This window comes from Cuculus canorus, chromosome 15 (genome assembly GCF_017976375.1).
Source record: "Cuculus canorus isolate bCucCan1 chromosome 15, bCucCan1.pri, whole genome shotgun sequence".
Classification (NCBI taxonomy): Eukaryota; Metazoa; Chordata; class Aves; order Cuculiformes; family Cuculidae; genus Cuculus; species Cuculus canorus.
The window spans coordinates 3440336-3452600 of record NC_071415.1 but is presented as its reverse complement, the minus strand read 5'-3'; the positions used below and the strand labels follow the sequence as shown (position 1 = coordinate 3452600).

The following is a 12265-nucleotide window of genomic DNA, read 5'->3' as shown; positions in this document are numbered from 1 at the left end:
TCTCTCATAAGGTGGAGTTTGGATTTGGGATTTATCCTTTTCACATTTTAACGCGGCATTTGTAAAAGGTGCTGGAGCACTTCCCTCTTTAAGCCCTCCTCTTTGTTTTGAAGATGGGAGACCACTCTACATACTTCGTCTTGGCCAGATGGACACAAAAGGCTTGGTGAAAGCTCTGGGAGAAGAATCACTGCTGCGACACGTAAGCTTTCCTTCCATTCTCACATGAAGAACTCTATTTTCCTTTGGAGCATTCAGAAATCTTGATAGAGTGCAGCAGGCACCTACCTGCCTGACGCAAATAGTTTCTGTGTTTCATGGCTGGCAACTCAGTTCTGTGTTTGGCTCTGTGAGGTTTCTGTCTTCATGCAGAGACAGAGGTAGAGTTTTTGTGGTGGTGCGAGTCATAGAATCATAGAAGGCTTTGAGTTGGAAGGGACCTTAAAGATCATCTAATTCCAACCCCTATGACATGGGCAGGGACACTGGGTCAGGCTGCTCAAGGCCCATTCAGCCTGGCCTTGAACACCTTCAGGGATGGGGCAGCTACAACTTCTCCTGGCAGTCTGTTCCAGGGCCTCACCACCTTCACTGTGAAGAATTTCCTCCTAATGTCTAGTCTAAATCTGCCCCTCTCCAATTTAAAGACGTTCCCCTTCATCCTATCACTCCGTGTCTTTGTAAAAAGTCCCTCTCCAGCTTTCTTGTAGCCCCTTCAGGTACTGGAAGGTCACTGGAAGGTTTCCTCAGAGCCTTCTCTTCTCCAGGCTGAACAACCCCAACTCTCTCAGCCTGTCCTTGTAGCAGACGTTCTCCAGCCCTCAGATCATCTTTGTGGCCTCCTCTAGACTCACTCCAACAGATCCGTGTCCTTCTTATTTTGAGGATTCCAGAACTGGACACAGGACTTGAGGTGGGGTTTCATGAGAGCAGAGTAGAGGGGCAGAATCCCCTCCCTCACCCTGCTGGCCACACTTCTTTTGATGCAGCCCAGGACACGGTTGGCCTTCTGGGCTGCAAGCACACGTTGCCAGCTCATGTCAAGTTTCTCATCAGTCAATGTTTTCTGATAATTTTCAGTTTAGTCAGAAGCTGTCCATGGCCCTTTCATGCAGCTTTGCTAACAACTTTTGGTCTTGAGAGTCCTCCATTCCACCTTAGATATTTGGTACCTGTACCTCGTGTGGTCAGCACAATGTTTCAGTAGAGAAGCCTTGGGCTTTTTTTTTATGTCAACTCTTACTCTGTTTTGCACACTGCAAATTCTCCAAGTGGTATCTCTGGGGTTCTGTGTGTTTTGAAGGAAGCTCTCAGGGCTGTCCTGGTTTCTCAGTCGTGTTCAGGCTCACCTCAGTCTGCACTGTCTTTGATTACAGGTTCTGTCAATTAATGAGGAAGGACAAAAGAGATGTGAAGAAAACACCAGCATCTTTGGCCGCCCCATCACGTTAGTATTGTTTGTTTTCTTGCATCCTTACTGAGTTTGAACTGATATAGTGAGAAGAACGCTTCTGTGAAACTTTGAGCTGAGGTCCTTAGGGTTAAACTGCTGGCAGCAGGATGTTTCTGGTGTGGCTTGGCGTACTGTACACAGTGGACGTCACAGAATTACAGAATGGTTTGGGTTAGAAGGGACCTCAAAGCACACCCAGTTCCACCCCCTGCCATGGGCAGGGACACCTCCCACTGGATCAAGTTGCTCCCAGCCCCATCCAACCTGGTCTTGAACACCTCCAGGGATGGGGCAGCCCCCACTTCCCTGGGCAACCTGGGCCAGAGCCTCCTCACCCTCACAGCAAAACATTTCTTCCCAAGATCTCATCTCAGTCTCCCCTCTTTCACCTTAAAACCATTTGCCTTTGTCCTGTCACTGCACTCCCTGACAAAGAGGCCCTCCACAGCTTTCCTGGAGCCCATTTCGGTGCTGGAATCTGCTGACCTACATGCAGATAAGTTCTGCAGCTTTAGATGGAAGCAAGTATTGATCCTTCCTTCCATCTTTTTATGTTCCTTTGTGGATGCATTTAATCTTCTCTCAGTGATTTTATTCCAGATCCATGAAATTATCTTTTTGTTATGTGGGAAACTGCCCAATTCCACTTTCATTTTAAAGGCATTTTTTAATTATCTCTAGCAATAGGCCTGCCTTCCTCCCCTTTCCACTCTGACAATGCGTGCTCTGGCTGTCGGGGCTGGGCATCTGCTGTACCTGAATGGCCACTGGGTTCAGGCTGAGTCAAGGTTGTGGTGGTCCTGAAATGTTTCGTGGAGCGCAAACAAAGCAACCACTGTGCAATGAGGTTCTCACAGGTCTCTTTCTGTGTGTTTATTCTAGATCCTGGACATGTCTAGTGGACTTGGAAGGGCTAAATATGCGGCACCTCTGGCGGCCTGGAGTGAAGGCACTGCTGCGGATAATTGAGGTTGTGGAGGACAACTACCCCGAAACTCTGGGCCGGCTGTTGATAGTGCGAGCACCCAGGGTTTTCCCTGTGCTCTGGACTCTGGTGGGTGAAACCTGAGGTCCAGCATCATAAGCACTTGTGCATGGGCAAAGAGCTAAATCATCCAGTCAGTTCTGCTTATTGGAGGAGTTAGAGAGGGAAAAGCTTCCAGAGAACTTGTGGCTTAGCTCCTGAGGAGGCCTTGGTGTTGCTACAGAGCAAGCAATGGTGCCTGTAGCTCATTTGGGTTGAGTGGCGGTCGTCTGCCAGGGCAGGCCAGGATGCCAAACTGAAACCACCAATCCTCATGCCGCAGTGGCAGCCTAGACTTGGTGGGTTTTCATCGTGATAGTAAAAGACACACATGTTTTTAATCTCTCGCTAGAGGACACCTGTGTTGGGGCAATTATAACCAGGTCAGGGCAATCTGCAGTTTCAATACAGGATGGGGGATGATGTGATTGAGAGCAACACTGCAGAGAAGGACTTAGGGTACTTGCTGATGAGCAGCTCCACATGAGCCAGCAACATGTGCTCACGGCCCAGGAACCAACCATATTCTGGGCTGCATTCAAAGAAGTATGGCCAGCAGGGCAAGAGAGGGAATTCTGCCCCTCTACTCTGCTCTCATGAGACCCCCACCTCAAGTTCTGTGTCGAGTTCTGGAATCCTCAACATAAGAAGGGTATGGAACTGTTGGATTGGGTCCAGAGAAGGCTATGAAGATGATGTGAGGGCTGGAGCACCTCCTATACAGGCTGAGAGAGTTAGGGTTGTTCAGCCTGGAGAAGAGAAGGCTCCAAGGAGACCTTACAGACCCGTACTTGAAGGGGGCTACAAGAAAGCTGTGGAAGGTCTTTTTACAAAGGCTGGTAGTGATAGGATGAGGGGGGGTGGCTTTAAATTGCAGAGGGACAGATTTAGACTAGATGTAAGGAGGAAATTCTTCACAATGAGGGTGATGAGGCCCTGGCCCAGGTTGCCCAGGCAAGTGGTGGCTGCCCTATCCCTGGAGGTGTTCAAGACCAGGCTGGATGGGGCTTTGAGCCCACTGATCCAGTGGGAGGTGTCCCTGCCCATTTCATGGGGGCTGGAATTAGATGGTCTTTAAGGTCTCTTCCAACTCAAACCATTCTATGATTCTATGATATTGGAGATGCTCTGCCTGCTGCCCGCTGGCTGTTCTGGCAATGTAAGGACTTGCTTGTTAAATTCCTGTGATGTTTCTGTGTGGTGCGGTGACCACAAATGAAATATATGAAATAGGAAACATGAGATGACTGTAGAGTGCACCTCCCATTTGTTGACCCTTTCTTTAGAGAAATGCTTTAGAGTTGCAAAGCTCTGCACTCCTGTTGGTCTGCGTTCCCGATGATAAGCCCTTCCAGTCTGGAGCCTGAAGCATCTGTGTAAGATGGTATAAACATGGTTTCCAGCTTCACTCAGTGACCATGTCTTCTGTCCACATTTTGTTTCAGGTCAGTCCCTTTATCAATGAGAACACAAGGCAGAAGTTCCTCATTTACAGTGGGAATAACTACCAGGGTCCAGGAGGGCTGGTGGACTACGTGGACAAAGATGTGATTCCAGACTTCCTGGGAGGGGACTGCATGGTGAGTTTTGCTTCCTGTTGTGCAGACATAACCTGCAATGTACAAGAACCCTCAAATCCCCGCTCCTCAACACCCTGGCCTCCCACTCCCTCTGAAGGGCTGTTCTGGCTGTGATGCTAGTGCAAAGTGTGGTGGGGTTTGTGCACAGGAGGCTTCGCCCTGAAGTGGTGATGCTGCCCTGCAGGATTTAGAGGTGAGCACTCTGAATTTAGCATAGATAAATTGTCGGTGTTCAACTAAACTTAGTCCTACTGTGAAATCTTCTGCCAGCTGAGTGAGTCATCCTCTGTGTCTGACAGCAGGCAAGTGTTCGTTGTACAGATCACGGAGTCACAGAATGGTTTGGGTGGGAAGGAGTCTCAAAGCATATCCCACCCCCTGCCACGGGCAGGGACACCTCCCACTGTATCGGGTTGCTCCAGGTCCCATCCAACCTGGCCTTGAACACCTCCAGGGATGGGGCAGCCACCACTGCTCTGGACAACCTGGGTCATGGCCTCCCCACCCTCATAGGAAAACATTTCTTCCTATCTCATCTCAGTCTCCCCTCTTGCAGCTTCAAACCGTTCTCCCTTGTCTATCCCTGCACTTCCTGATCCAGAGCCCCTCCCCAGCTTTTCTGGAGCCCCTTTCAGTACCAGAGGCTGCTCTAAGGTCTCCTTGGAGCCTTCTCTTCTCCAGGCCGAACAAGCCCAACTCTCTCAGCCTGTCAAGTTGACTCAATCCTTTACCACTAGGTGAGTAGGAACCCTCATCTTTTTGTCTGGCTTTTCCAGTGTACTGTCCCAGAAGGTGGACTTGTGCCCAAGTCACTTTATCAAACAGAAGAAGAGCCAGAGAACCCGGATCACATCCGGTTATGGACAGAAACTATCTATCATTCTGCGAGTGTCCTCAAAGGAGCTCCACACGAGGTACAAACTGGAACATTCTAAGGCACTGAACTGGTCTTGGTGATGTGTTCCTGTGGTTAAGGATGACTGGAACAAAAAAGGGGTCCTCAAATGTGAGCCTGAGGTGGTTTGGCAGCACCATGCCTTTCTTGGGAAGGCCCATGCCAGCACAAGTGTGAATGATGAACGGCAGTTTAAGAACCGGTGCTCTTGTCTCTACTGCAGGCTGATCTTTTGGACTGCTGAGAGTAAAGGTCCCTCAGTTTCCCTTCAGACAGCATAGCTTCTATTTCCAGTGGCACAGCCAAGGCAGGAATGGAGGTGCTCTGGTACACCTGATGGGAGTTGTCAGAAAAGAGCATGTCCAAGAAAAGAGCACCGACTATCAAAAGAGTCTGCTGGCTTCACTGATGATGAGTGACTCTGATTCAGCCTGCTTAGACTCCTGAGGAAGCAGCAGCACCTTGTGGCATTCACAGCCACTTGGAAGGGCTCTTTGCTGGGTCCTCAACACTTTGCTTCAGTTCCACTGAGGCTTTCCTAGAACCAACAGATGAGTTACAAGCACGAGAGGAAAGATGAGGTAAAGATGCCTGGGCAGGTATATGAGGCAGCAGAGCGGCAGTGGAGAGCAGTCAGTATCCTCCTTAGGAATGGAGGCAGAGAGCTCAGCTGAGGGGTGACAGAGAAAAGCGTGGTGGCAAAGCAAGGAGGAGGGTGCTGGCTACCACCTCACTCTTAAGAGGGTGCTTGTTCTCTTCCCTCCCTTCTTAGGTAGTTGTGGAGATTTTGGAAGGGGAATCCGTCATCACCTGGGACTTTGACATCCTGAAGGGAGACGTGGTGTTCAGCCTCTTTCACTCCAAACGAGCTCCTGAAACGAGCCACAAAGAGCCCACATTACCAAATACCTCAGCTGCTGGGGACAATGCACAGCTCATTGATAAGTCATGGGTCCTTGGTGTGGATTACAGCCGCATGGAATGTCCACTGGTTTGCCGTGAAGGAGAGAGCATCCAGGTCAGATATATTTGGGTCCTGGTGTGGATCTTACAGTCCTAGCAAAGCACCAAATGGTCTGGAGTGGGGAGGGGAAGGAACTGGTAGCATGGGAAACCACGTGTTGCTTGGGAATCATTGCTGTGATCGTTATTCTGTGGATTCCCTGTGTCGGTGGCTGCCATTGCAGTCCTAATTTAGACTGAACCATTGGAAAGAGTCTCCATAGTCCATGATGATAATCTAATTGAAAATATGCTTTTTTTATAGTATGACGGGGGCATGTGTGGCTCAGGCGTGTAAAATGAGTGAGTGGTGTATGCTCTCCAAAGCAGTCAGCTCAGTTCCTTCTGACTCTGCCAAGTCGTTCCTTTGTCCCCTACGATGCCTGGTGGTCACTTGATGGCTCCCTCTCTCTCTTCCAGGGATCTCATGTGACTCGCTGGCCTGGCTTTTACATTCTCCAGTGGAAGATGCATGGCCCTCCACCCTGTTCCAGCACCAGCCTCCCACGGGTGGACGACGTCCTTGCCTCTCTGCAAGTTTCCAGTCACAAATGCAAACTCATCTACTACTACGAGGTGCTGGCATCCAAGGACTTCAGGTGGGAGATTTATGGGGGTATCACCATATGACTTGCAATAGAGAAGCCAAATGGGAACTGCATGTGAGTTGAACATCCAAACACCAATGACCTCCACAGAGTGTGTTTTTCATGTATAATAAGTAAGATGAACACAATTTTGGTAGCATTTTGTATGGAGACTCTGCTCTAGTGCTGCAAGCAATAAGGGACCCCTTGGCTGTGCATTCATCAGTGGTGTTTGTAGTTCAGTTCCTACTTACAGCCACCCACAGTGGGGGATGGTTTCAGCTGAGGGTTTTTAGTGCGAGTTGAGAATATTTGAGAAGTTACGTTTGGAGTAACAGCAAACATCAGCTGAGCTGTCCCGAACTGACTTTAATTTGGCCCTTGAGAAGGATGTCAGCTGTGAGCTGGAGAGTGCTTTTGGAATAGGTGGATGCATCAGCCTTGGTGGGATTTCTTCACAATGAGGGTGGGGAGGCCCTGCCTCAGTTTACGCAGGGAAGCTGTGGCTGCCCCATCCCTGGAGATGTTCAAGGCCAGATTGGATGGGGCCTTGAGCAGCTTAATTTAGTGGGAGGTGTCCCTGCCCATGGCAGAGGGGGTGGAATTAGATGATCTTTAAGATCCCTTGCAAGTCAGGCCATTCTATGATTTGTCCACACTCCTTTAATGCAAAAAGCACTTTTCAAATCACTCAGTAATTCAAATTCTTTGCAAATACCTGACCTCTCACTGGGAGCTGGAGGAAGTGTTGGGCAGACCAGACTTGCAGATGGGAATGTGGTGACCTTGAGGAAGTGACCCAGCCAGATCCTGTGGAATCAGAGCAGCAGCAAATTCTTCACCCTGATCACTCAAACAGCTCCTTGTTGTTCTACCTGCATGAAATGTGTCAGGAACAGCAGGCGGTCATGGCTGCAGTGAACCCAATCTGCTTTTGGTAGGATTTGCTGAAGACCACAGCTGGACGTGCCTTGTGCTTAGCAGGCTGGAGAGCGCAGGGCAGCGGTGGCAGCCACAGCTGCTGAGCTGCACTGGGAGCACTCCCCAGTTTCCCTTTCTGCTCAAGGGCTCCGAATCCAGCCACACGGTCTTCCACTCCCAGAATAACCACAAGAGACAAGGTATAATGTCTGTAGCTGAGAAACCTGAGATGCCTACGACAAGTGAATTTTTGATCCTGACACAAAGGAACCCTGAGATTCCTAGAGACAAACATGAAAATCACGGGACAAGTATTAAAATACTTGTGCATGTGCTGTAGCATGAGCTGATCTCCTGACATGTATCGATATCTCCGTTCATAGCTGCCCTCCTAACAAGTACATCTGGTTTGTCTTATTCTAGGGGATCCATGTCAAGCCTGGAATCCTGCAACAGCGGCTTTTCCCAGCTGAGTGGAGCCACGACATCATCCAGCCAGTCCCAGAGCAGCTCCCACCTTTCTAGATAGCAGGACCAAGGCTGCAGTGGCCAGGAGGAAGAGCGCAGGGCTTCCCATTCACCCCAGAGCTGCTCTGTGCACCAAACCAAAGAGCCCCCAGGCGCCAAGCCACAACGCTGTTGGTCCTGTGACCACATGGAGCAGCTGTGTGAACACAGAAGCTTCTGCGAGCTGCTGGCAACATGAAAACTTAGAATACAAATGGCAGACTCAGACTTTTGGTATCAGATGCCCTCTTCTCAATAGTCTTTTTCACCAACTGCGGTTCTTGGATGAATGTCTGTTTGCATGGATCTACATGTTACTCGTCTCTGAAGGGCTCTTTGCAATCAGTCCTTTTCCTGCATGTAGGAGAGGAGGCTGATGTTGCCTTATCTGTTTGACTGAGGACTGGATGATTCCTCTGTACCAAAACGAACCTGGTTTGCTGAATGCCCAGACCACCAGTTCCATCGGAACATAAAGTGGATGTTGGAGGTGCAGGGATTTAAAGCAAACCATGAAGACCTTTATACAGAGAGGGTGTTTTATAAATCAGTTCCAGGGCAAACCTGAAACCCTTTCTGAGCTGATAGGATGCTGGTAGGGAATGGGTTTGGTTTTTTTTAACCCACTGAGACACAAAAGTTGGACTGGTTTTCTAGAAGGTACAGGCAGAGATTCTGCCCCCAGTAAGCAGCATCTTAAAGAGACTGGTTTTCCCTTTTCCTCAGGTTTACAAGCAATAAGGAGTCAATTGGACTCATCTCATTGAAGTGATGGGAACGGAATCAAACTGTAAAGGGCTAAGAAAAGCAATATTTCATCTCCTGAAGGCACAAAGCTCTGTGGCAGCATTGCAGACCTTGCTTCTTTAAATGTGGGCTAACTTGAAGACAAAATTTTTAAAAAGAAGCAGCCTGTATGTGTTTCAGCACTCGCTGAGATGCGTTTATTCAAATACTGCTTATTTTAAATTAATTTTTAACTTATTTATAATTTCAGAAATTGCTATTTATTAAATCCAATCGTCTTTTTTAATGGGACAAACTTTGTTTTAGGAAGGAATAACTGATTGTCTTTAGTCCCAAGGAATCTTTCTACTTGGGTTCTGATCTTTGACCGCTAGATGTTCTTGCATAAAGGGCTGTATTGGACACGGCATTGGGGTGAGAGCTGTGTCACCTCTTCCTGCGAGGTAAGGTCAGTCCAGTGCTTCCTGGACTCCAGAGGGATGTCTCTTAGGATTAACAGGCAAGGACTGGGCTCGGGACCTGTAAGAACTTCGGTTTGGTGTGTCTTTGTGATACCCCGGAACCCCATGTTTGCATCATCTCCACTGGTTATTGCAGCACGTGGGTGTGTAGGGAAGGCGATGGAGATCTGTGGATCAGGTTGGCTGACACAGTTACAGGAGTTCTTGTTATGGTGGCAACCACACAAGAATGGGCTTCAAACACTGAGTTGCCCTCTGGCAGCCTTTGCAGCTGGCAGGCACGCGGGACATGGGATGTGGGTGGGTCACTGCTTTCGATCCCACTGGGTTGTGTGGAGACCTCACCCCCACCAGCTGGAGGTCACCAATGCATGGATCTGGTGCCCACAGCACCATGAGGGCATGACCTCTGCCACTGCTTGGGTTGTCCCAGCCAAGTGGCTCCTGTCATGTATGGGAAAGATCAGCTGAACTGAGTGAGTTTCCAGTTCCACAGGCTCACAGCTTGGGGTGGGGCAGCACAGATGATCCACATATCCAGGGCCATGTCTCTCAGTCAGGACTTGGCATTTCTTTCCCTCTCATCAAGTTATTAAGGTTGATGGAATCCATGCACCTAACCGGTTCCTTCTGACCCTGCCTGTTCCATTACAGGTTCTGAAGAACCAGGCATTGACAGAGGAGAATAGAGCCCCAGTCTCTGGAGCAACAGGAGATGAAGAGCTTGATGTGGTTTTGTAAATTGCTTGGGTTTTTTTAAAGGGCTGGAGTCTAGGAAATTGCTCTCCCTTGCATTTCCCACAGGAGCAGAACAGAGACCTGAGTTATGCAGGGCTCTGGGGAGGATTGGATCTCAGAGCATTCCCCAGTTGTTCTGTTGCCTTGGCCATTTCTCTCAGATGTCTGGAACTCCTGTCTCCTGCATCTCAGCATATCTGGGGTCTGGCAGACAGGGAAAAGTACGGCTTTTGCTCTGGAAAAACAGAGGTTCCAAAGTTAAAAGTGCATCTATGTGTCCCTGATGTAAATTCCTTTACTTGTAATTAATTCTGATGCTAGAAATAGAGTTTCAAAACGACTCCCAAAGCACCAGGAGCAAACCTGGTCCTCCCGATGACATTCCAGGGTTTGTTCCTCATTGCTCGTTCTTACGTGGTTGGTCACATCCCATGGTGGTATTGTTCCTGTCTGCTATGGTTAAGAATATCCTCGATTGCACTGGATTTGTTTTTATTATTCTTGCTTTAAAATGCAGCATCTGCTGCTCCCCTTCCCTCGGGAGAGCTGAGGGGGTTCAACTCCCATCAGCGAGGCACCTGGAGCCTGGCAGCCCAGCCAGGGCTCAGGAGGAATTTGGGATTCTGGCTCCATGGAAGGCACTCGTCTCTCAAATGTCAGCCAGAGCCTTGAACGCCGGGCTCCGGTGGTGAGCGGGACGTGACGCAGGGCCTTCCCTGTGCCCAGCCGTGTCCATGAGCTGGGGTTGGGGGGAATAAACAGCTGGGTGCTTAAAAAAATAGCTCCTTGGTACATCGGAGCTTTCCTGTTTCAGATGTTCCATATGCAAACACAACACCTACCTCAGGAGCTGTTGCTGGGTTTGCCACAGGATGGGAGCTCTCACGAGGAAGGGCACTGTGCTGTCGGTACAAAGTACAGTGCTGGTGTTTATGGTTCAATACGGCCCGATCTGAAGCCTTCAGGCTTAGCCATTCCTGTGGGCTTGCCTCATCCTGCTGTTTACTGGCTTTTATCCAAGCAGGACTGGTAAATGGAAACACAGAGCCCACCAGCAGTGGATGTGCGTTGGAGACTTAAGTCGAAGGCACGACTGGGATCATTTTGGCTAAACAGTTGCCGTCTTTCAAGTGTGAAAAAGAGCTTTTTAACTGTTGAGCCTCATCAGGACCGACGGTGCCACCAGCCTGGGCAGCCATGCCAGCCGCTGAACCACATCCACGTGCCAAGGGCTGAGGGGCAGAGCACTCTCGAACACACTCCTGCGCTGTCAGCAGGGAGGCACTGAGAGTGCCTTGGCATTTCTTGGCTTCCTGTGCATTTGCTGTTGGGGAAGAGCAATCCCGATGGCTGTGTCCTTTTGTGAGGAGACTGAGTGCCAGCAGTCGTTGTGGCTGCACATAGGTGTTTGCTGCGGTGTCAGACATGGGTGTATTTGGGCTGGCCAGGCTGGGTGGATCAATTACCTTTCAGTGACAGGAAAAACACCCAGCATTTATTGAGAATTTATACTCCTGATTGATGTATTCATCAAAAGATTTTGAAAATGCCATAATATGGCCATCTGCAACCTGTAAATCTGCCCCTTGGCACTCCTGGGGGGAAGCAGGGAGCCCAGCCGTTGCCTTGGGCATGCATTCCATGTGCTGACACAGCAGCTTGGGCAGAGCCCACTGGAGTCAGGAACCTCTCCTTCCAGAGTGCATTTCCCTAGCTCACACTTCATCAATGTCTGAAGCGTTTACACTGTGAACACCAAACACTACAAGAAACAGAGGCACTGGAATCTACAGGCCAACACCAACAGCAATCGTCATGGATTACTGCATGCTCTGAGCTTTAATATTCTCCCCACACGTCTGTGATGGTTCTTAGACCAGATTCTCTCTTAGAAAGCTAAACTGGAATTGTGTGATATTGGCTTCTAATGACATCAGCATCCACTTCCAAGCTCTCAGTGACATGAGGTACATGGGCATTGATATTTTTTAGCAACCACTCATGCTCTCTCCCTTGCAGTCACCTTCACTTTCACATATCGAAGTCCTGGTGTTTTCTCAGCCAAAACCTACCCAGCACTGTTTAAGAGCACACTAGCAAAACGCAGCGTTCTTTGTAACGTGTCACCTGGCCACAGGTGCATGTCGTTACGGTGCTCGAGGGCTCCGGGAGGTGCTGTGTGTTTCTGTGGTGGAAATAAAACCCATCACTAAAGAACACCGAGTGTTTGATGCAACTGTTCAAACAATAAAGCTGAAACTGTCAGCCCATGCACTGCTGTCTTTGCCCACAGAAGAGGTCTCGCTTGTGCTCAGTTTATTCCCACTTTTTAACCAACTAAAACATCCTT

The 12265-nt window shown here is 49.3% G+C and overlaps 1 protein-coding gene across 2 annotated transcripts in view; it reads left to right on the top strand.

Annotated features, from left to right (window-relative positions):
• Positions 1-12195, top strand: part of SEC14L5 (SEC14 like lipid binding 5) — a 47040-nt gene extending 34845 nt beyond the window's left edge. For both annotated transcript variants that reach the window (XM_054080962.1, XM_009571011.2), the window contains 8 exons: positions 114-202; positions 1377-1447; positions 2336-2507; positions 3923-4057; positions 4834-4971; positions 5725-5970; positions 6375-6553; positions 7886-12195. In XM_054080962.1, coding sequence (XP_053936937.1) covers positions 114-202; positions 1377-1447; positions 2336-2507; positions 3923-4057; positions 4834-4971; positions 5725-5970; positions 6375-6553; positions 7886-7991 — 1136 coding nt within the window. In that variant the 3' untranslated portion in view covers positions 7992-12195. The remainder of the gene's footprint in view (positions 1-113; positions 203-1376; positions 1448-2335; positions 2508-3922; positions 4058-4833; positions 4972-5724; positions 5971-6374; positions 6554-7885) is intronic.
• The last annotated feature ends 70 nt before the right edge of the window (positions 12196-12265 follow it).